General features: G+C 36.8%; 1 protein-coding gene and 1 pseudogene across 1 annotated transcript; both read right to left on the bottom strand.

Annotated features, from left to right (window-relative positions):
* Positions 1-3,693: 3,693 nt before the first annotated feature.
* LOC113079237 (zinc finger protein 862-like) lies at positions 3,694-5,262 on the bottom strand. Its single transcript, XM_026251453.1, has 3 exons — positions 4,816-5,262; positions 4,251-4,468; positions 3,694-4,073 (listed from the first exon to the last, which is right to left on the bottom strand). Exons 2-3 carry the CDS (start codon positions 4,456-4,458, stop codon positions 3,694-3,696), a joined length of 588 nt encoding a protein of 195 aa, XP_026107238.1. The 5' UTR covers positions 4,459-4,468; positions 4,816-5,262.
* An 83-nt stretch (positions 5,263-5,345) lies between these two features.
* LOC113079241 (B-cell receptor CD22-like) lies at positions 5,346-20,191 on the bottom strand (annotated as a pseudogene).
* Positions 20,192-23,734: the final 3,543 nt, after the last annotated feature.

Genomic DNA, 23,734 nt, shown 5'->3' with positions numbered 1-23,734 from the left:
TATGTATCAGATAATAAAATTTAGTACGTGTGGTGCTTGTAATTAAGTCTTAAAGAAAAAAAAGTTGGTAAAATTGTACAAAACACACTTCTTTGAACCAATATCTCAGGAAAGTCTATATAATAGCTGTTTTATTGATTGATTATAATAAAACTATTGACATGATAGAGGAGCTTCTGAATTTTATAATCAACTGAGAAAATCATTAACATCATTTTATTTTGTAACATTTTGTAACCCATGCAATTCCTCAGCAGTACAATCACCTGGAAGAAGAAAGGACTCGGATTGTGTGTGATCTGACACTCTCAGTTCACTTGAGTCTCAGCAAACATGCATAATGGCGCTATAGATGGTTTCAACGGTAACAACCCTTACGAAAAATAACCATGGTTTTATTATAGTAAAACTGTAGTAACCCATGGTTTTTTGGCGTATTGACTGCCATTTGTAAAACCACAGATTTACTACAAATACCATGGTATAACTATGGTTAATATAGCAAAACCATGGCTAATTTGTGGTTACCATGGTTTAACTACAGTAACCATGGTTTTTTGGTTTTATTTGTAGTAAAACCATGGTTAATTTTCGTAAGGGAACATAAATAAACGTTACTGCGCATGCGTGCTTTTGTGGCCCTAACTTAACTTACAGTAGACTGCAAATGAAAATGAAAATGCAAATTCATTATTTGCCAGCAGGAGATAAAATAGAGGATAGAAATAGAGGTTTCCCCAGTAACAGCTGTAAACAAAGCAGAGCTAAGCTCACAAATGCTGCGTTATCAGGCATTTAACATGCAAGTCTTCCTTCAGAAATACAGTGATATAAAAACACCTGTGCCTGTTGATATTTAAATCTATAAATTTAAGGAATTATTATTATTATTATTAAACGTGCAGTACATGCTCACATTTATTCAATGAAGCCTTTTGGAAAATCGATCAGTTTTAAAATCATGGCGAGTCTCAAATAAATAAATGTATGTGAAAAACATCCCACATCATAACCACCTGAGCCCAGCTTCAGTCTACTTTAACTGCGTTTGTAGAAGGCACCGCAGCCAGACCGATATACACGACACAGAAAGGAAGTTAACTTAGGGCCAGGTGCATGCGCCTGATGAAACGGTCTATTAAGGAACTGAGAAAAAAATGTGGTCTGCCTTACACATCAGGGCCTCAACCTAAAGCAGTTCTCAGAATATGTTGAAGGAAGTTAAAGTGTGTGACTTAAGCATGCAAAAATTGTGTGTCTATAATAATAATGGAAATAAAAAAATAAAAAAAAACATCTTTAATGATATTTGAGGACAATGGAAGAGTACAACGTCATAATTTAACCATAACTCTAATCACCTAACTTTGACCAAGATGTTCTTCACACAAAGCAGTCAGTTATTTCAGAAGACTGGATCACTCACCAATCATTTGTGCTGCTTTTTGTGGCACTTTGATGACATTTAAATTAAAATCACAGACACAGTTTAATTTACCATAGAAAGTAAAAGTGTTGGAACATGGTCACCAGCAACGGTGAAAATACCACAAAAGGTATGGTATCATCACTGGAACAAACCAGATCAGTACCAATCATATCGTAGCCTAAGGTTCAAATCATTGCCTTTTAAATATATACAAATAATATAATGTATATGATGTATTATTATAGGTGAAATTACTCTTGCAAAGCTCTGATTTCTGAGAGACGCACGGAGAGGGAGTTTGATTTATGCTCTTTTCATTCATAAAGTTTACATTCCTTCACTTCACACTCATGACTTTAGAGGTCTGTTGTATAAAATTGCGCTGATCCCCTGGCTCCGCTGTTATCTAGCAAACTCTGGACTGTGCCAGCTTCAGCAGAGTATTCAGGCAGAATTATTTATTGTCCGTTATTTGTTTTTAAGCCATTATCCATGCCATTCCGAATAAGGTATTCGGCTTCAGGCTCAAACCTAATTATTACATTACATATTTTATTTTTACATGCAACATAGATTAGGTCATAGAAAGTAGTAGGTCCACGAAATATTGTAATCCTAAAATTTACGTCATACTTGCAAAGTCTTTGTATGCATTATGGTTAATGCATGCATGAGTAGTTACTAACGGTCAAGCTTTGCGAGTGTGTGCGCTGCTCCAAGGCATCAGTCATTTAAATTTTTGACCACAGACATAATGTCAAAGTGAAAAAAGAGGATCCTTTTTTTCTCTCTCATTTGGACTTGGCCTTGACTTGGACTCAAAACCTTTGGACTTGGAATTGACTTGGACTTGAATCAGACATAGTGAACATAAACAACTGTGCATTATCATGAAGGCTTTGTAAAACTGCAAAGTTTAGATTTTTACACAACATACCTCGTTCTACACCAACGCACACATTTCCATGAACCGTTTCTGTCGGACGCGTCCGATTCGAGAACCAAGGAGCTGCTGATACTGCACATGTGTTATTCAGCGTGAAGCAGAATGACACACAGCGCATCTGAACCGAACAGGAAAACTGAAGGCTTGAATGAAGGGCAATCACCACCAATGACGTCATTACGTCGAGCACAAAAGAACTGGTGAAACTTTTTTTTTTTTCAACCGATTTATTGAATCGAAATGTCTGAAAGTATGAGGTTCCATTTGTGCCAAAATTATGTCGACATGCCGTCTGTCTATGCTACGTGTCGTCTCAACTTACTCCTGTCATCGGTCCTTGTTGTTTGACTGTGTCGTCTTGCATGTCAATGCTGCATGTGTCATGACTATGTGTTATTTCATTCTGTAGTTACTATGCGTCCTTTCCCTCAGTAGTTAATATGTGTCATCTTCCATGTCTATGCTATGCATTGTTTCCCTCTATCGTTACTATGTGTTGACCTCAGTCGTTAAATGAATAGGCGTCATGCCTCTGACTAAAATGCTTCAGTCATCGGACAAAACGGCATCGCGCCTTGGACTGAAAAGCTTCAGGTCTCAGGAAAAAAAACGACTTCAGGTGTCAGGTCTCATGCAATTAGGCATCAGACGAAATGGACTCAGGTGGAGTATCGTGTTGCCCTGCCCCATGTGACGTCACACGCACGGCGTTCAGAGGAAGTAGTATATAATGGTTGATTGATGGCAAAAGGAGGTAAGCAGTGTCTGATATTTTATCAGAACCAGCAAGCTTTTTTTTTTTTTTTGGCAAAGTAGTAAAATAACCCTTACGAAAAATAACCATGGTTTTTATATATATATATATATATATATATATATATATATATATATATATATATATATATATATATATATATATTATATATATATATATATATAATTTAAATATTTAAAAATCCACCTGCCAGAGTAACTTTTTACCAGCCATTTTTTTTTTTTGCCTCATAAAGGTGAAAAATAGAGATCACACAAAAATTGTTCTTTAACTTGTAAGACTACACATTTAAGTGATTTCAAGTTATTAACGAAATCATTATAAGTAATATTAACTCTTAGACTATAATTTTTTTAAATCTTTTTAATTAATTGATTTGCTGTGTCACACTACATATTCATATGTCATAGTCATATATACTGACTGCTGCTAATCTGAGTCCACAAAAAAGGGGCAGATGCACTCCTCTTCCTCCACCTCTGCTGCAGCTGCATCTTCCATGAGGTCTGGTCTCCTTGACCGTATGCTGCTGGCATGCCACATCTAAACTGCTGTGCTAGGGTCAAAGTCTTTGATTGAGGGGGAGGACAGATGGACAAAGAGCAGGTCAGACAGTGTCTCACATTTGAGACTGGACCGCCAATCAGACTTCACCATCTTCATTACATTAAACCCACGCTCACAGTCTGCTGTTGATGCAGGCATGCATAACACCAGATCCACAAGGTCCAGGAAGTCAGGGCATGTCTCCCTCAGCATCCTAACTTCAGCCCAGGTGATTTTCTCCAGTGTCTGTGGCTCCTTGTAGAGGCAGGACTTGATGATGGTCCACTGGTCTGCAATCAGATCGACATCAACTCCAGAAGAGATCAATATCGGCTTGAAGTGACTTGTGAGCCTGTCCACTTCTGAATCACCAAAGTCTGACATTATATAAAAAGATTATTTTAAAAGTTTGTAGTAGAAGTGTATGTTGTTTTGAGGTTAACATTTTGACCATTTTTAAAGTTGTGTTCTTTAATAATAGAAAATCATACTGCTCTCTGGCATTAGAAAAAAAAAATACATTAAGTTATTGCAAGTTGCTTTGAGATGCTAACCTGCACTGTTTTCTGGATCAGGCCATTGTTGGAAGCTAACTATCTTTGTATCGCTCAGGATTCCAGACCCCACATCCCCAAATCTGTTGTCCATGCAGTCGGACAGCTTGTCCAGAAGTTTGTCTTTGTTAGCCATCATGTGGCTGGTGTCACTATGTCTCAGGTTAACACCCATGTAAGTGTTGGAATCCAACACCTTCCTCAGCATCGGTCCAGGTCTGTAGTCAAAGTTTTAATTTTTAGTTTACTTTTTTCAAAAGGATTTGTACATCAAGACTCTACAGTTTTAATCATTACAATAAAATCACAATGAGTGGTTCATTGGATACATGCTATGTGATTAAAGAGCGTTTTGCCTTTATCAGAATAAATTAATTTAATACATGTGTGTCAGGACAGAGTCATGACAAGAGGGAGGTCACATATTAGGAGGTAAAATTGGACTAGGTTTTAGGAATGAGAAAACCACTTTTCAAGCTGAAGCAAAGATTAAAAATACTTTTAAAACTATAAACAGTAATAAATATAATTATTAAATCGTATAATTATAATATAATTATATTACCCGTATTTATATTTGAGGATCACAGCCTGGGTGGAAGTCAGGCAACTGTGGACATCAGCTACTGTTAAACATGACTGCTGCAATTTCACTGACAGGTTGCAAAGATGAGTCAACGTATCATGCAGGAAACTGCTGAACTTAAGAGCATCTCCTAAAATTTACGTCCTTTCCCCACGAAGCCTGCTGACAACTCCTGTCTTGGATCCTGTCATAACGGCCGATCCATTTGTCCCACAAGCAACTAGCTTTTCCTTCCATTCCTCCTCATCACCACTGACTGCAGACATCTGGGAGCATATTGCATCTGTTATATGTGTTGCATCTGCCTTTTTCAATGCCTGGATCCCCACAAACTGCACCTTGACTTTTCCTGCTCTGCTCATTCTAGTGTAGACCAACTCCTCTTCCATTACACTACAGTCTGTGGATCCATCTGCCATTATGGAGATGAACTTGGTGGCAGATATCTCCTCCTTTACCTTCCTCCTTTCAACCTCTGCTATGTAGTGCATGAAGACTTGGGCTTACAGCTAACCCTTTCTGTTCATCACCCTACAGAAACAATGACAATTCACAGTTAGCTTGATAACACATGCATGTCAGCGCATGCACGCACGTACACACACACACACATCTGGTTCACTATCTTTGTGGGGACTCTCCATAGACTTAATAGTTTTTATACTGTACGAACGATATATTCTATCTCCTTAAACTAACCATACCCATCACAGAAAACTTTCTGCATTTTTACATTTCCAAAAAAACTCATTCTGTATGATTTATAAGCTTGTGTACCCATGGGGACCTCTATTTAGGTCCCCACTGTGACACGACTCGCGTCCCCATCAGTCTGTGTGGATTCAGGTTGAGGTCCCCACCGGGATAGAAAAACGGGTACACACACACACACACACACACACACACACACACACACACACACACACACACACACAGTTACCTAAGTTACCGTAGCCCATATGTAAACAAATCACACACGGCTGTGTTGATGGCTGATTTAGTCATAGAGACTGTTAATTACAGCCTTCAGGAACAATTAAGCAGAACTAAATTAATATTAATATTACTTATAAGCAGAACTAAATTAATATTAATATTATTGGTAAACTTACGGGTACCGGACATTTTCTCACTGGTTCCCAACTCCCAACATACGCACGCACACACATCTGATCTGTGTAACTGTCATTGTACCATAACCAACGTAAGCTTTGCTTTATCCCATCTCATCCCATCTCACCAACAGTTTAATACTTACTCGCACATCCAAACGTAGTCAGAGAAGGGCCTCATCTTCTTGCCGATCGCGTGAACGTTCCGAAACAAGAGTCGCATCCTCTCAAACTGCGCTGCTTTCATGGACGTCAGTGCCTTGACCGCAGCGGTCTCCTCCGGAAGTGCAGTCTTTGCACTTTTTGCAACTTATTGTGTGTAGGTGGCTTTTTGATGACTCGTGGTCCTTAATTGCTTCTAATTTTAAGTTTTTAGTCCCGATTACAAAAGGATTTGACTTCGCTTTCTCTGAGCCATACATACGGCAGTCACTGCAGTACATTTCGTCTGTACTGCTGTCATAAATCAGCCACTCATGAACCTTGCCATTGTTGCCAATTGTCCACTTTGAATTAAAACATTGTCTTTTACTTTTCTTTGACTCATCCTCATCTTTTTGTTGGTTGTTCGTTTCAGCTGGCCTCTTTACCCCAGTAATGTGCCGGCACAATTTGAGCTAAAATCCAACGAAATGGCGGACTTAAAAAAACAAAAAAAAAACAACAGACGCAAAAAATAATAACTAATGAATCACTCAATTCTCATTGGCTACCCGCCAATGTGGCAGGTAGATTGACAGTTTTACCCGCCAATTGCAAAATTCACCCGCATTTGGCGCGTGGTCGGGTGTTAATTTCAGGCCCTGTGTATGTATATATATATATATATATATATATATATATATATATATATTCTCCTGTGGCAAACACGTGCTTATATAGCCAGATCGCGATACTCCACCTGATTCAGTTTCGTGTGTTGCCTAATTGTATGAGACCTGACACCTGACTTCGTTTTTCCTGAGACCTAAAGCTTTTCAGTCAGAGGCGCGATGCCATTTTGTCCAATGACCTTTTAGTCTGAGGCATGATGCCTTTTCATTTAATGACTGAGGTCTGAGGATCCTAAAATGTACATCGTACTAGTACGTGTCGTCTTCCATGTCGACACATAGTATTGACAGAGGGAAACAACGCATAGCATAGACATGGAAGACGACACATAGTAACGACAGAGGGAAACGATGCATAGTAACAACAGAATGAAAAAACACATAGTCATGAAACATGCAGCATTGACATGCAAGACGACGCAGTCAAACAGCAAGGACAGATGACAGGAGTAAGTTGAGACGACACATAGCATAGACAGACAGCATGTCAACATAATTTTGGCGCAAATTGAACCTCATACAAAAGAACCGGTTCGCCGAAAAGAACCGAACTTAACATCACTACTGGTGATACGACAACCGATGCTACCTGTTTTATAGTGGGTGCTGAACACTATAGTTCAATTGTCTGAGTATAGGAAAATAAAGTAAACTGTGACATATTATACCCTAAAATTCTTCAGTGTACTTCCAGCAAAACTGCTAAAATAATTGGGACCAAAAATTATTCAGACACTTTGACCTGACCATGTTATGCTTAAATGTTTATTTATTTAATTGATAATGCAAGATTTTCACACAAAAGACTGAACAAAGTTAAGAATTGCTTGATAATTGGTGGACAAACTATTGATAGTTAATATAAGATGTGTAAATATTGTCAGTTGTATGTAGCTGTACAAACAGTTGTCTGAATTTTAGTTTGAATGTAATCAATTACATACATTTCTATCAAAGTTATCTGACGATATCAAGATGAATTTGTTCTGACAAAGTTTAACTCTGAGTTATTGTCACGTTATTTCCATTTTTTAAACTATAGCAAATAAACTGTGATAATGTGAGAAATGTTGGAGGTGTCTGAATAAATGTAGTTTTGACTGTATATTTAATTTTTACAGTGAATACTATACAGTGCTATTTTACATTTGATTATTCTGTTTCTGTACCTGGACACCTACAAGCTTGAAAGATACTTAAACATGGTATAAATAGCACAAATAAATATGTGTCCTGCAGAGTTTAGCTCCAACTTGCTAAAACTGACTAAAACTTGACTAAAACTTTAAAAAAAGTCAGATGACTAAAATATGACTTAAACTAAATGATATTTTGGTCCAAAGACAACAAACAAACAACAACAAAAACACTGGTGTGTTGTTAATTTTATATTATGATTTCAGCAGCACTTGTTTAGTTTTAAAGTAGACATATCAAGTTTCTATAGATATATCTCTGATGTCTCTTCATTGAGTATTCACTGAATTATAGTTATTTTAATGATGCGCTTGTAAATGAAGATCAGCACAGACAAAGGCTGTTTGTTATCTTTATTTTATACATGCTCAAAGTTTTGTTGTTATTATGTCTGTACACAAGAAAATGTAGACCCTTTAAAGATTTGATTCATGTATTGCTCTTATCTGTACGATCAAAACCGAAAGTGTAATTTAAGTTATTTTTGGGGTTATCAGCAGAAAATGACTCATAACGCAATTACACAATACATAATTAATCGACTCGAAAGGATTAAGCCATTGTGTTACTCAGATGGAACTAAAATATTGAGCTTGCATTTTCATGTATTTAGTGAATCTTTATCTCTCTCTCTCTCTCTCTCTCTGTTTCTGAATATAAGAATTCAGCGCCTCTGCGATGCTTAGGAACCTTTAGGTACGCATGCTAAGCTTTATGCACTCAAAACCACATGGTGGTCAGTGTGCACGTGAACACTTTGCACACTTCCTAAAATCCACGTAAGTTGTAAGTGTGCACTCAAGTCTCTGCGCACTTTCTGAAATCCTGTATAGTAATGGTTACATGCTCCACCTCATTCCCTTTCTTGAGATGATTAGACCTTGGTTCCTTGGGCTCCATTCAGCCAGTGTGTATTTATTTATACACTCCAAGCATCACTTCCCTCAACATGAGGGGCTATTTGCATGATTCTCGTGGTAATTTAGCATCGCTCCCCTTTTTTCCAAAAAAGGGTTGCCTATGAGCGCGCTACTCTGAGCTCTGAGTTCTCCTCTCATATGAGGCTGAGCTCTCTGCTTTTTCCCCAGAGCACTCCAGTATTTTTTCAATATATCGAGTTGATGACTCTCAAACATACGGTTTTGAGATGCAACATTCCATCTATGAGCTGCTCTATCAGAGTGCCACGATAGCCCCTCCTTAGAACAGTATTTGAAATTCCATGCTATGTGAAGTCTTTGCACACTTTCTGAAATCCACACTCTGGTAAGTTTGCACGCTAGTATTCTGCGTTCTTTCTAAAATCCTATATGCTGAGGGCTAACCATTAAGTTGGGAATGTAGCTTAGGCCTTTGGCTGTAAGGGGTACTGTCACAGACAGCCGTCTAAACGTCCCAAGGGCAACTCCCATGAGAATGGTAGAGTTGGTACTTAGTGTTCGGCATGATTCTGACAAGCATGATAAACTCTCAGTTTATGAATGTAACCATGGATCCCTGAGTAGAGAATGAGACACTGCATCCTCTAGCTCCCTGCCATGCATCGGACGCAAGCTTCAGACGAAGAAGTGAATGGCATGTTCTCACGGTGCCTTTTTATGGTCGCACCGGTAGTGATGTCAGAAGCTGTAGCCTGCCAACTAGTTGGTGTTTTTTCAATGTATGCTTCAGACACGGGTCACAACAAAGTGTTCCCCATTGCGGCCCCTAGAGGATGCAGTGTTACATTTGTAACCTGAGACGTTCCTTATTCAAACAGTAAGAGAATTACAAGTTGAGAAAGTTGTCCACTTTCTTGAATTAAACTGGTTTCATTTTTGTTTCCCTAAAGAAAAAAAGGCTATTACAAAAATAAAGTTAATTTTGGAAATTAAATTCTCTTTTCTGTAAGTAAGTGTAAAAAGAGAGGTTGTAAAACATGCCACAGTCATCATTACGAATGTTGCTGGTTACAGACCTCCTTGAATAAAAAAAAAAAAAATCTATTAAAAACGGAAAAGAACATTTGGACATGCAGTTTCCCCTTCGACCAATAGGAGTCGAAAGAGAGGCTGTGAAAATAAAAAAGCACATATCTTCACTGGTGAAAAATCCTCTCACCGGCCCCGCTCCCTCTAGTGAGGTTATTACTGTGCCAAGACAAAGTGCTTACAAGCACTTGCCATGGTATTCTGCCACACAATATAGTTATCCATTTTACACGCTTAGAAAAGCGCAACGTTTTGTTTTGTGTTACCGTCCTAGGTCGAGTTACACTACGCGAGTAACTGTATTTAAATAGGGAAAACGTGGAGGTGTTTGGTAGCTTCTCTGATTGGCCCATATTGAATGAATGGGCTAAGCTAAGTGCTTTCAAATATTCATGGCAGGTAATAAAGTTTTAGTTATAGACAATAACTCATAAATAGGGCTGTCAAAAATAGCGCGTTAACGACGTTAATTAGTTGTTTGTTGTTAAATACGTCAAATTTTTTAACGCATTTCATGCATGCACAGTGTGACAAATTATTCAAGTCTCGTCGATCTCTGAATTCTCAATTAAAAAACAGCGGCGAGCGCCTCAACGAAAACACAGAAAAAGCTTAAGGTTTTACCCCAGTTACTCTCAAATACATTCATGCCAAGCTCGATAAACAGAGACGACTTTGGTAGTTGATACGCTGGAGCTTCTTCCTGTTATAGCGTCCTGTGTTTCACATTGCGCATGCGCAGAACGCCTACATGCAATGCAGCGAAAATTACAGCTGTTTGGAAAAGCATATGCATTTTTACTTGGTTTTACTGGCACTTGAAGCCTTCAGAACGTGAAAATATCGATCCTAAAGTATTGTGGCAGAGCAAATGAACACCTCCCAAACAAGAGTGCCCAGAGTGCTGCTTATGTGATGGTGGCGCATGTTTGTGTTTCTGAGTTCATTCTTTCGAGTTTCTCTATGCATAATTTCATAGATATGTGGCTATATTTAACCACTGGTTCACCTAAAACTCTTACACTATCTGTAGTTAAATGGCATGGTTTGATATAGTGCTCAGGTAAATTTGATCTAAGTAAATGTTAAACTTTTGAAATTCAGAAAAAAAGAACCACATATTGATGAATCAATACATGAAAATTATGTAACTGTGTCCTGTTATTTATCTTTTGGTATGCATTTCAGAAAAAAAATGTTTAGGATTCAGGTGTAATTGCAAATCGTGATTAATCCTGGTTAATCCACTGAAAATTCTGATTAATTTGATAAAAAATGTTAATCATTTAACAGCCCTACTCATAAACAATAAAAATATGAAACAGCAAGTGGGTCTTCACCACAGACTACGGCCACGAACTCAACACCAGTTATGTGGTAACCACATGTATTCATACACACATCATACATCACCTTCATCTGAGTCCATACAGAGTGTCAAAAGTTCAGAGTGGAAAAATTGCAGGGTTAGCCACACATAACTGGTCATATAAAAACCATCCATAGCACCTTTCAAGCATGCGAGTATGCCTTGTTAACCACAAGGTCACACCTGCATGTTAGCATAGCAAAAACAGCACAGCTAGGTAGAGTTTCCATTCTGCAAGTTTGTTGCAAAATGCATCATCTACATTTTTCTATTTTCTGAACAAGCAAAGCACATAGCAACTTCAAACCACAAAAAAACAACAACAACACCTATAGCTATGGGGGAACAATATGTGTGATCAAAGACATATATTTGAAACTCTTCTTTTGGCTGGAGCCTTAAATTTTAACAATTCTAGTTCATCTGTTAAAGCTTGCAGCTCCAGATTAATCATGTCATAGTCAGCCATCTCTATTATCAGCTTCATTATTCGTTTATTCAAATTTTCCTGCTTCCGCATCAACTTTTTGCTCTTTAGTTTTCTATTCTATTTTTGAACATGCAGTTGCTTTTTTGACCAGTAGGGGCAAAACTATGGTGCCTGTGAGAGGGAGTTAAAGGGATAGTTCACCCAAAAATCTCAATTATGTCATTAATAACTCACCCTCATGTTGTTCCAAACCAGTAAGACTTCCATTTATCTTTGGAACAGATTTTAAGATATTTTAGATTTAGTCCGAGAGCTCTCAGTCCCTCCATTGAAGCTGTGTGTACGGTATACTCTCCATGTCCAGAAAGGTCAGAAAAACATCATCAAAGTAGTCCATGTGACATCAGAGTGTCAGAATTTTTTTAAGCATCGAAAATACATTTTGGTCTAAAAATAGCAAAAACTATGAGTTAAAAACAAACCAGTTTGTGATATCCAGTTAGCGAACAAATCATTCGATGTAACCAGATCTTTTTGAACCAGTTCAGCAAATCAAACTTAATTGTTTTATACGGTTCACGTCTCCAATACACATTTATCCACAAATGACACAAATGAAAAGCTGTTCACTTTTTTAATGTGGCTGACACTGCCTCGGAGTTCAAACAAAACAATATCCCGGACTAATTCATTTACTCAAACAGTACACTGAATGAACTGCTGTGAAGAGAGAACTGAAGATGAACACCGAGCCGAGCCAGATAATGAACAAAACATTGACTCGTTCACGAGTCAACAACCGGTTACATCGGTTTTAGGATCACCAGTAGTTATTTCGGACAGTTTGATTCAATAAACCGGTTGAAGAAAACAGTTCACCGGTTCTTTTGCACTCAACGTAATTGCCGTCATTGGCGATGATTGCTCTTGATTCAGCCTTCAGTTTACCCGTGCTCATAACACTAGCACAGAATCAGTTCAGAATCAATCACCAAAAGAATAAATTCAGTTCAGACGCTCTGTGTGTCAGTCTGCTTCACACTGAATCACACATGCGCAGTATCATCAGCTCCTCAGTTCTCGAATCGGACACGTCTGACAGAAACGGTTCTCGACCCGAGGACGAGTCAGTCTTTTGTTTGTTATCTGGCTCGGCTCAGTGTTCATCTTCTATTCTCCCTTCACAGCAGTTCAGTCAGTGTATTGTTTGAGTAAATGAATTACTCCAGGATATTGGTTTGTTTGAACTCACAGGGAGTGTCAGCCACATTAAAAAAAAGTTAAGAGCTTAAGTCATTTGTGGATTAATGCGTATTGGAGACGCGAACCGTTTAAAATGATTCAGTTCGATTTGGTGAACTGGTTCAAGAAGATCCGGTTACATCCAATGATACGTTTCGCGAACCGAATATCACAAACTGCTTTGTTTTGAACTCTCTCACAACAGACACGGAAGTATTCGTTTTTTCTATTTTTGGAACAAAATGTATTTTCGATGGTTCAAACTATTCAAATTGACCCTGTGATGTCACATTGATTACTTTGATGATGTTTTTCTTACCTTTCTGGACATGGACAGTAGACCGTTCACACAGTTTCAATGGAGGGACTGAGAGCTCTCAGACTAAATCTAAAATATCTTAAACTGTGTTCAGAAGATAAATGGAGGTCTCACTGGTTTGGAACGAGGGTGAGTTATTAATGACATAATTATGATTTTTGGGTGAACCATCCCTTAAAAACGCTTGGTTTTTCTATTCATTGTGACAAGACTACTGACATGAGAAAGGAACTTTTCTGAAATAAATCAACTAAACCAATTGCTTTGTAAAATGATTCAGTGTTTCAACTGAGAACCTCTGCTGATCAAATGCATGTAAATACAAAGCAAAGACTGGAAACAAGTTGCAGTATGACAGTACAGTTTAATAGAAAGGCAATGCACTGTATATAGTATATTCTTTAAAGATATACATACAATGAGATCATACATGTTTATATTATTTTTAATTTGTTTGTTTGTTACAAATTAAGATTGTTTTCATAATTCAAATGGAATTTAATAAAATTACAGTATCTTTAATGCTCATCATTTGTGAATCATTATGGATAAAACCAATTGATCCTCCTTAGTTACTGTTGCTATGTCTGACAAGTCATGCTGCTCTCACACTACATGTTCCCGTGCAGTGAAAAATGCATTGCAGAACGAAAAGGGAATTGACTACACACCGACAGACAAGGCAAAGCTGTTTACTTCTGGTATGAAACAAAGGCTCAGCTATCAAATTTCACATTTGTAAGGGATTTAAACAATAAATACCATTTTGTGGGTCTTTAATGTGCCGTAACAGATTTTTTGCCTCAGTTCAAGCAGCATGTGAACCGATCATCTTTTCATATTTACTTATAGCACAAAATAAACATGAATGAACATCAGGACATATTTTATTTCAACTGCAGAAAGATGTCAATACACACAATTTTCACCAAAGTTAATCTACCCTCCTGTCTTATTCGTTTGTCAGACAAAATTGGATTTGGGGTTATGACTGGTCCTGTTAATCAAGCTTTTTGCAAAGGGTAAACTGCTAAATTAATTTATGTAAATCAAGACACTACTGTCAATCATTAAGGGATCCACACACAGAGAGACAGAAAAAAAATGTATATAAAATGTTTTGACAAGTGTCCCAAACACTACGGCCTGCTACTCTGAAAGAAAGTAAATTACTACATTAATAATTCAAATTTCTTGTCAGTATAAAATAACTTCACTAGATTACTTGATCTTAAACAGTGAATCATATTGTGTGCATCATATACTTAGTCAGTAGACAATTGATATCAAGAGTGAAATCACTTACCATTACATTCTCAAACACAGGTTCAGTCGACTCAATGTCAGTAACTTTAAGTATATCATCATGAGGTCTCAAATGATTCATCTTTGCCATTAAAGAAATAACAGAATAGAAAGAAAACTGAATCAAAAATTGACCAACGGTTATTAGTACTTATTAGTGTCCACAGCTTACAACAACTTACATTCTCATACAGATCTTCAGTCATCTCAACATCAGATACTTTATATCTGTCATCATCAGGTCTTGAATGATTCAACTTTCCCATAGAAGAAAAAAACAGAGGGAAAACTGATTAAAAAATTTACCAACGATTGTTAACTATAATGATATCTATAACAATAACCATATTAGCATTGACACCAATGGACTAGATAATGATAACTTACATTCTCATACAGATCTTCAGTCATCTCAACATCAGATACTTTATATTGGTCATCATCAGGTCTTGAATGATTTATCTTTGACATTGAAGAAAAAACAGAATAGAGACCAAACTGAATAAGAAAAAAATACCAATGATTGTTAACTATAATGATATCTATAACAATAACCAGATTAGCATCCACACCAATGGATTAGCTATCAATAACTTGAATCAGATACATCAGATACTTTATATCGGTCATCATCAGGTCTGGAACGATTCATCTTTGACATTAGTAGAGACTAAACAAGTAACCTTATAAACAACTCACAACTGCATTCAGACTCATACTACACTGCTCAAAATTAAAGGGAGCACTTAATCATCACAGTTTAACACTAAGTCAATTAAACTCATGGGAAATCAGTCTGTCCAATTAGAAAGCAGAAGTGATTGTAACTCAGCTTCACCTGCTTTGGTGTTAGTGAAAGTGATAAGAAGTGCACTGGACAGCCAACAGCAAGAGAAAACGTGTTATCCTTCCTATCTGATTTATCTCTAGTTTTGTGTTTTGTTAGGGTCCATTTTATCACTTGTAGTACGAGTCAATAACTGTAATCCAATCAATGCGAAGGTGCTTGGGCACCTATTTTATAAGTTGGTGTTCTTCTTCCGCTCTCTTAAGACTGTGGCAGAACAAATAACCACTTGTGCGAAAGTTTTTAAATTTGGCACAGAAATAGAGGACAGTTTGAACATTAAAGTGTTGTTCACCCAAAAATGTATTATGTCATCAATTATCATTATTAACTTTCATATCATTCCAAACCCGTAAGACCTCCATTCATCTTAAGAACAAATGTAGATATTGTTTATAAAATCTGAGAGATTTCTGACCCTCCATAGAGAGTGCAATGCAATTGACATGTTCCCAGACCCAGAAACATAGTAAGAACATCATTAAGTAGTCCATAGTCCATGTGATATCATGGTTCAACCCCAGTTTTACAAGAATACTTTTTTAGGGCAATAAAACATCAATAATAAACATCTACCTGCTATATGAAATGGCTGTCTACTATTCAGGGTTTTTGTTCACTGTGTGTGCGTGCGTGTGCGTGCACGCGCGTGTGTATGTGTGTGTGTGTTTGCGTACAAATTCTAAATATGGTTTACCATACTTGGCAACATGTCACGACAATGGCAGAACACTCGCAAATGTATTCTAGATCTCTGACAGGACTTCCTAAATGAATGCAAATGTAAGATAGAGATATTGCATTTATCCAAGAGTGCAATGGTCTCCTCTCATTAACAGACGAACAAGTGCAGCTCATTATGCAGATTGTCAGAGAACACCAAAATCATTTCCAGGTCCCTCCAAGAGTAATGTGGTTGAGGGACTTGTCGGATCATCATAATTATCAAGATCGGAGCTCAGTTTTGTTCAATGTTCACTTTCTTCACAAGCAGATTAATTTCAATTTTAAACATTCAACTTCTTCGGAAACTTCTTTTTCAGCTGAAGGACATGTCTGATTGTCATCATGATCTAGATATTATCACAATGTTACACAAATCAGTTCTTGTCAGAGGATTTATACTTAAATTTTGGTTTTGTAAGCATTTTATGCTTTTATTTCAATGTGACTGTAAGTGGACAGGAAACCATGTGAAAGTGCAGAGGATCAGGAGAGTCCACAAACTGGGACTAGAACTCTGGAAACCTGAAGCATAATGGTTCTACATGTCTGCATGTTGCCCACGAGGCTATTGGTGCCAAAGTAATTAAACATTCTAAGACTAATAACGCTGTTCTGTGTTCACATTTTAAACTATTTTTTTGATCCAAAAACAGTATAAATTATGTATAAATGATCATTTAAATGAAAACTGACCACTGACCACAGTTGAACTAGTTTTTAACCTTGTACAGAGGTTCCATGAACGTCTATATTGGACATACAGAACACTTTCAGTAAAAAAAATAATTTGCTTCCTCAGTGGATGTCCACTGGACGTAACTTTGCCCAGTAGGATAATTCACAGTTTACTGAAGGTCAAGCATAATTAATAAGTATATGCTTTTATATTTTATTTTATCACCTTTTTTTTTTTTTTTTTTTTTGCTTGAAGATTTCATTAATTGAGATTCATTGTTTCAGTTATACTGATGAGACTATTGATAAAATAATTTTGCTCACCTTAGTTTTGAGTTTGTCTTTTCTCTTTTTTACGATGCTTCTCCTTAACAAGAATACATGTTATATAAAAGAGTACAGAATGAATATGTTGTATTAGAACAATATTGGATTTACAATATTGAACAATAATGCATTTCTAGGATAACATAATATTTCATTTGTCAGCCTTTAAATTATTCTCCTTTTATTTCTAAGATGGAAAAACAAATCTTCCAATAAATGTAACATTTGTTGAAAGCTTTCCAACAACTTTTTTTTGTTTTATTTTTATTTATTTTTACTTACTTATGGTTATAAATGAGGTTAAGTGCCTGCGATCAAATATTACATGTCTTACCAAATCAGCAACATTGTGATGATAACTGCAGCTCCACAAATCACTACAACGGATATGTACAACATCAGACTTCCTACAACAGAGACAAAAAAATTATACGTGAACAGATTAATTTGCTTCACTTGAGTGATGGAGTGATGCAACTAAATTAGATGCTCTACCTTTAACAGTGACAGTAACAGCATCTGATCGCTGAGATCCGTGTTGATTGTGAGCCTCACAGTAGAAGCGTCCACTCTGTAGTGCACTGAAACTCTGTCCAGATCCAACAGAGGAGATTTGATTCCTTAACTCCTTAAACCAGCTGAAGTTCAGAGCAGGTGGGTTTGAATCACTGCTGCAGATCAGAGTCACTGAATCTCCTTCCACTATTTCACCTGATCCATTTATGAACACGGAGACATTCCTGGGTGCATCTAAAACAGACATATGAAGAGTCACATTCATGTTTTAAAATGGTTAACCCACTAATCTGTTTGATACCAGTCAATGAAGCATCATTAACTTACACATGATGTTTAAAGTCACAGCATCAGAGTATTTTTCTCCATGTTTGTTTCTGGACTTGCACTTGTATTCTCCACTGTGATCAGAGCTGATCTTTGAGATGTTGTAGATTCTTCTAGATCCTACAAACATTTCTCCTTTAAACCATCTGAAGTTCAGAGCAGGAGGGTTTGAATCACTGCTGCAGATCAGAGTCACTGAATCTCCCTCCACTATTTCACCAGATGGACTGATGGACACTGAGACATTCTTTGGTGGATCTAAAGAGAACAAACATGAGGTTTCAAATATAAACATAAGTTACATAAAATACATAAAACTAATGAGTCTGTACTCACAGGTGACACTGAGCTGAACAGCAGGAGAGATGTAAGTGTGTCCCTGTACACCACAGCTGTATCTGCCTGCATCCTCTCTTCTGACTGACTGCAGCAGGAGTTGATTGTTTCTGTCTCTTCTCTTAGTTAATGGCTGTGAGTTTCTGTACCAGATGAATGTTGCTCTGTCAGTCAGAGCGCAGCTGCTTTTACATGTCAGACGGACTGAATCTCCCTCTGTCACTGTCTCAGGAGACTCCACCTGAAGATCTGAACACAACACACACATTATATCTAGTGCTGCTGTTATACACTGATTATTATTCAACATAATGCACAGCAGAAGAGTGAAACCTCATCAAAGTCACCTGTGACAGTAAGATTTACACCCTGTTTACCAAACCATGTGCCATCAGTTTTATTAGTGATGAATCTGAAATAGTACATGTGTGAATCCTTCTGTGTCACATGACTCAGTCTGATTGTGCAGTTCTTCTGTTTATCTCCCAGATACTGAAGCCTCTGACTGTATTCAGGATCCTCAGACAGATCTCGGAGCTTTTTAACCTTCAAAGGGTTTTTGGTCCAGAACACTTTCTTGATCTTATATCCAGTAGGGTATGTATAAGTTCAGCTCATTATCACTGAAGAGTCATTTATTGCACAGATGTGTGAAGGTCTGTAATTCACACCCCATTCAGTACTAGAAACCCCTGAAACACAGAATTCATTTTTGGAACAAAATAGCAGCAGATTTTGTAAAAAAAATAAATAAATAATAATAATAACAAATACAATAAATAAAAACTTCATGCTAAATAGCTTTGCGTGTTTCTGAAGTGTTGCAGAGACTCACTGTGAATCATGAGCAGAAAGATCAGAGCAAGGGGAGGAGCCATTCTGACTGACATCAGCATAGCAATTCCTACAACAAATAAACAGTGTAGTGTCTTATTTCAGCTGTCATGAACCAGTTTAATTCACTGAAGTTTTATTTATTTGAAGGTCATTTTAAAGTTGTCTTTATTTGTAATTTGTAATTTTATTTGTAATCACTCTCATCTAGATGCTGATGTTTGTGGAAGTTTAGTCAGACTCAGCTTGACCACAGTGTTTCTAAACCAGTCACACTATGTTAAGCTTGCATGATCTCACCTTCCTCTTCCTGTCCAGTGAAAAGAGAAGAAAATAAAGACTGAGAGAAAATAAAATGTGATCTTTGCCTTAAACACAAGATAAAAACATGCACATATTCATTTTTCTTTGTTCACTGGTCATTATCAACATTTGCAATCATTTTTTTTTTTTTTTTGACCAACAAACAAAACATGCCACTGCAAGCAAACACACACAAAAAAAAAAAAAAAAAAAAAAACACGAAGAAGAAAGATGGTAAATTTACTCCCTGGTCTCCTGCAGAATCATATATTATTCAGCGGCATGTTGTCTCAAAAAAATTATTTTTAAAGTAACATTTACTTAAAGAAACATTTTCATGGTTGAAAAGACACAGTTAATTGAAAACATATTAAGAGAACACACATTGACACACAATTCAAGCTTTGAGTTTTTACATTTTACTCAACTCAACTGAAGCACAAAGTGATACTAGAATTTTCACTTTGATATCAGAATTTAAACAGATATTTATATCTAAAATAGTTCTGAGCTAAGTGTTTTTAACCAACATATAAGACCACTTGTACTTTTGACCTTGAACCTTAGAGTTTGCGAGAAAATCCCTGTAAGACATCTAGCCTATACAACAAATACACTAAATATATGTGATGATAATTAATCTGAAGAAAGATAATAAAGCTACTTACCTGTTTCACCAACACTCATGACCAGTGACAGCACTACAAATAATCAGTATGAAAGCAGCACTGTGGTTTTCACACTCTAAAGAACATAGAACATGGTTATGACACTTCACCTTCTGCAGATAGTGGAAACAAGGCCATCATCACAATGATGCCATTAGACTAAACTGAAGTTAAACTGTGAGAAACGTTACATCAGTTTCATATAATGTATTAAAAATTATATCTGCATGTTGTCAATGAACCAAGTAAATAATTGCACATTTTATAATTTTTGACTAATTAATAGCAATTTGGTAATAAATATCAACAACTTTAAATCTTCATTCATTTTCTAAACATTTTCGTCTAAAACTATTAGGGATGCACCGAATCCAGATTTTTGGGGTTCTACGGGGACCACTATAATGGTGACACACACATTGTGATTTTCTTGTTTGGTGATTCTGCTTGTTAACATCAGGTTTCTTCAATAATGGTCAATCATAACTCAATTAACTTCTTAATTATTTCATTAATTTTAACACTGCTTCAGTGTTTCTATGAGTCCACACTCAGAGTCTTAAATTAACACTGGGGATTTTGCTTTGTAGTTTTTACCGGTAGCAAAAAAAAAAAAAAAAAAACATAACACTGATACATTTTTGTCATCATCTTGTTCATGTGAACCTTGTGAGAGACAGCAAGGTTGACAACTCTCTCTCAGTCAGAGGTGGACATTCCAGGAGCCAGAAAGTAAAAGTCCTGCCATATGTTTATTCCACCCATGAACACAGCAGCTGATTTCACCAGAGGAGGAACCAAGTCATTCCTTCCAAGTCACAAACAAGTCTCAAGTCAAATCCCAGTCCTCAAAGAGTTAAAGTTAATGAGATAATTAAGAGACTAATTAAATGATGATTGTGCATTAATGATAAACACCTGTTATTATTGAGAATTGCAGAGGATCAGATGTTGATGTTTTATTGGTTAAAATGATGCCACCATCATGGAGATCAGTGTTTGGATTGGTTGTGCTAGGTCTCTCTCTGTAGCCCTATATGTGATGCTGTAGAGACGAGAGATCAGCGGTATACAATAAACATATAGGCATAATGAGCTGGTGATTATATTGAGAATAATGTGTTTTTTCAGAAGTTTAGAGTTTGAACAATTGTCCCAGTGGAACTGCAGCACACAAAAAAAGTACTTCAACGTTTGCAGAGAATAGATTTTAAATCTGTGTAACACATTAAAAAAAAAAAAAAAAAACTGAACTCCAGTGCTTTTTAGACACACACAGATATCAAGAACCAGCATATGAATCTCTGCAATGGTGACAATCAACAAATTGCTTAATGTTGCAATACATGAAAAACTACCATAATGCACTGCAGTATGTATAATTATTTTTGGAAATGTATAATAAAATATCACTTTTTTTAGTAGTAATGCTTTTGAACCACAATCAAACAAGCATCAAAAGCATAAGTTATTTCTTAGTTTATTTCTGCATTGCTCAAATGCTTGCTGTAAAACACTATTGCATTTGCTTAGAAGCAAGCTTGTCAAAACCGTTAAAAGGCTCAAGAGCCCAAATGAAGCAAATACTGACCACAATTATGGTGACAAGTTATTTTTTATTTTCCTTCCAACTGATTTCCCTTAATTTTTAAGGGCAGCCTCATAAAAGTTGAACTGTTTGGCAGTTGGGTCTTTTTCAGATTTTTTGACACATTTCATGGTTTTGTGCTGCAATAACTTTTCATGTCAATCTTTAAATACAACTAGACCAAACAAGATGGTGTTTGGTGAAATATGGTAGGTCATTTGTGTGGGAATTTTTACTTTACAAATTATGGACATGGACGATTTGCATGGGATTAAGATTTCAGACAACCATACGCAATTATTACAAATAAAAAGAGGCAATAACATAGGGCTGTAGTTTTCTTCAGCATTGACAAGACTAAGTCAGAATCTAAGAATCAGAATCAGAATGAGCTTTTATTGCCAGGTATGTTTACACAAACAAGGAATTGTTTTAGTGACAGAAGCTCCACAGTGCAACAGAATGACAGGGCACAGATAATAATAAGAATCATATAAAAATAGACAAAATAGACAATGAACAAAACAGCACAAACAAAATATAATATAGACAATTATGATGTACAGGTATGATGTGTGCAAACCTCCTGTAGCAGGTTGAACTTCCTCAGCTGGCGAAGGAAGTACAACCTCTGCTGGAACTTTTTCACAATGGAGTTTATATGATTGTCACACTTCAGGTCTTGAATGACTCCACTTTGGTTACAGTGCTGTCTTTTTTGTTTAAAGTGCTATATAAATAAATGTGACTTGACCTACACTTTTGAGCTCCAGTATGTTAAGACTGCACCAGACAGTCAGCTCTTTAGCCTCCTGTCTGTAAGCAGACTCGTCACCATCCTGAATGAGGCCGAAGAGTGTGGTGTCATCTGCAAACTTCAGGAGCTTGACAGAGCCCACATAGCAACATTGTGTCGGCCCAGATCCGGCCCACATCTGGCACCTGTGGAAAGATGATCTGGCCCACATGCGGCGTGGAATAATGGCACTTGGGACCTTATCTGAGCCACAAAATCTGTGTATATTAAATATGTAATTTCAGCCTTAATAAGCCTGTTAACAAGCAGAATCACCAAAGGAAAGAAGAAAACAGAAAAAGAGATGAGCAGAAACAAAAGAACTACAACTTACTTCAGCCACAACCTTAAATGAAATCAATTGAAGATAAAAGAAGACATTAAATCTCTGGAGATCTCACCAGAGGAGGATTAAACAACTCCACAAACAGCTTTACCAACTTCACTTGTTACTAACCAGACTGACTTTATTTCTGTTAGACATCTACAAAAGTTTTTATTGAGAATTAACAGAGGTTTAAATCTAATGTGTGTCACCATAACAGCGATTAGTGTTTCCATTAGTTGCACTCTTAACCCTTTAGGCGCCAGAGGTTTTTTCCTAAAACATTCGATTTTGACATCTTAATTTCAAAAGGCTATATCTTAAAATGTATAAAAGATAGAGACTTTCTGTAAATTATAAAAATATTAAGGATGACCCAATGTTTATGTAGGGATTTTATTTTCCCATCTAATTTGCATACTATGACGTCATATGGGGGTCGTCATCTTGAATTATAGAATTTTCATGAAAAGTCACATGTTTAAATGATAAAATGCATCACTTCTTTCCCCCCAAAAAATGTCCCTCACCTTCTGTGTGCTATATTGCACAATTCTGAATGCTCAGGTAAATAGTAAGTAGTAAACAAACTGTGTAAATCATTACTAATAAATGGTAGAAACAAATGTATGTAGCGGTTGGGATTTTCAATTTACTACATGCAGCAGGCACTCTGATTCCATGTATGGGGCACATATATATTATTCATATGACACACAAACACAAGTAGACAAGACCTGTTTAGTTCAAAAGCTATGCCCCGTGTCACATCGCCTCTGCTTCTGCTATGAGCAGCGCGGCCAGATCTGCCTCGCGCACTCGCCGAGTGTGCACAGTTTCAGTGTCATTGCGA

The sequence above is a fragment of the Carassius auratus genome, unplaced genomic scaffold (assembly GCF_003368295.1).
Source record: "Carassius auratus strain Wakin unplaced genomic scaffold, ASM336829v1 scaf_tig00027515, whole genome shotgun sequence".
Lineage (NCBI taxonomy): Eukaryota > Metazoa > Chordata > Actinopteri > Cypriniformes > Cyprinidae > Carassius > Carassius auratus.
This window is presented reverse-complemented; position numbering and strand designations above follow the sequence as displayed.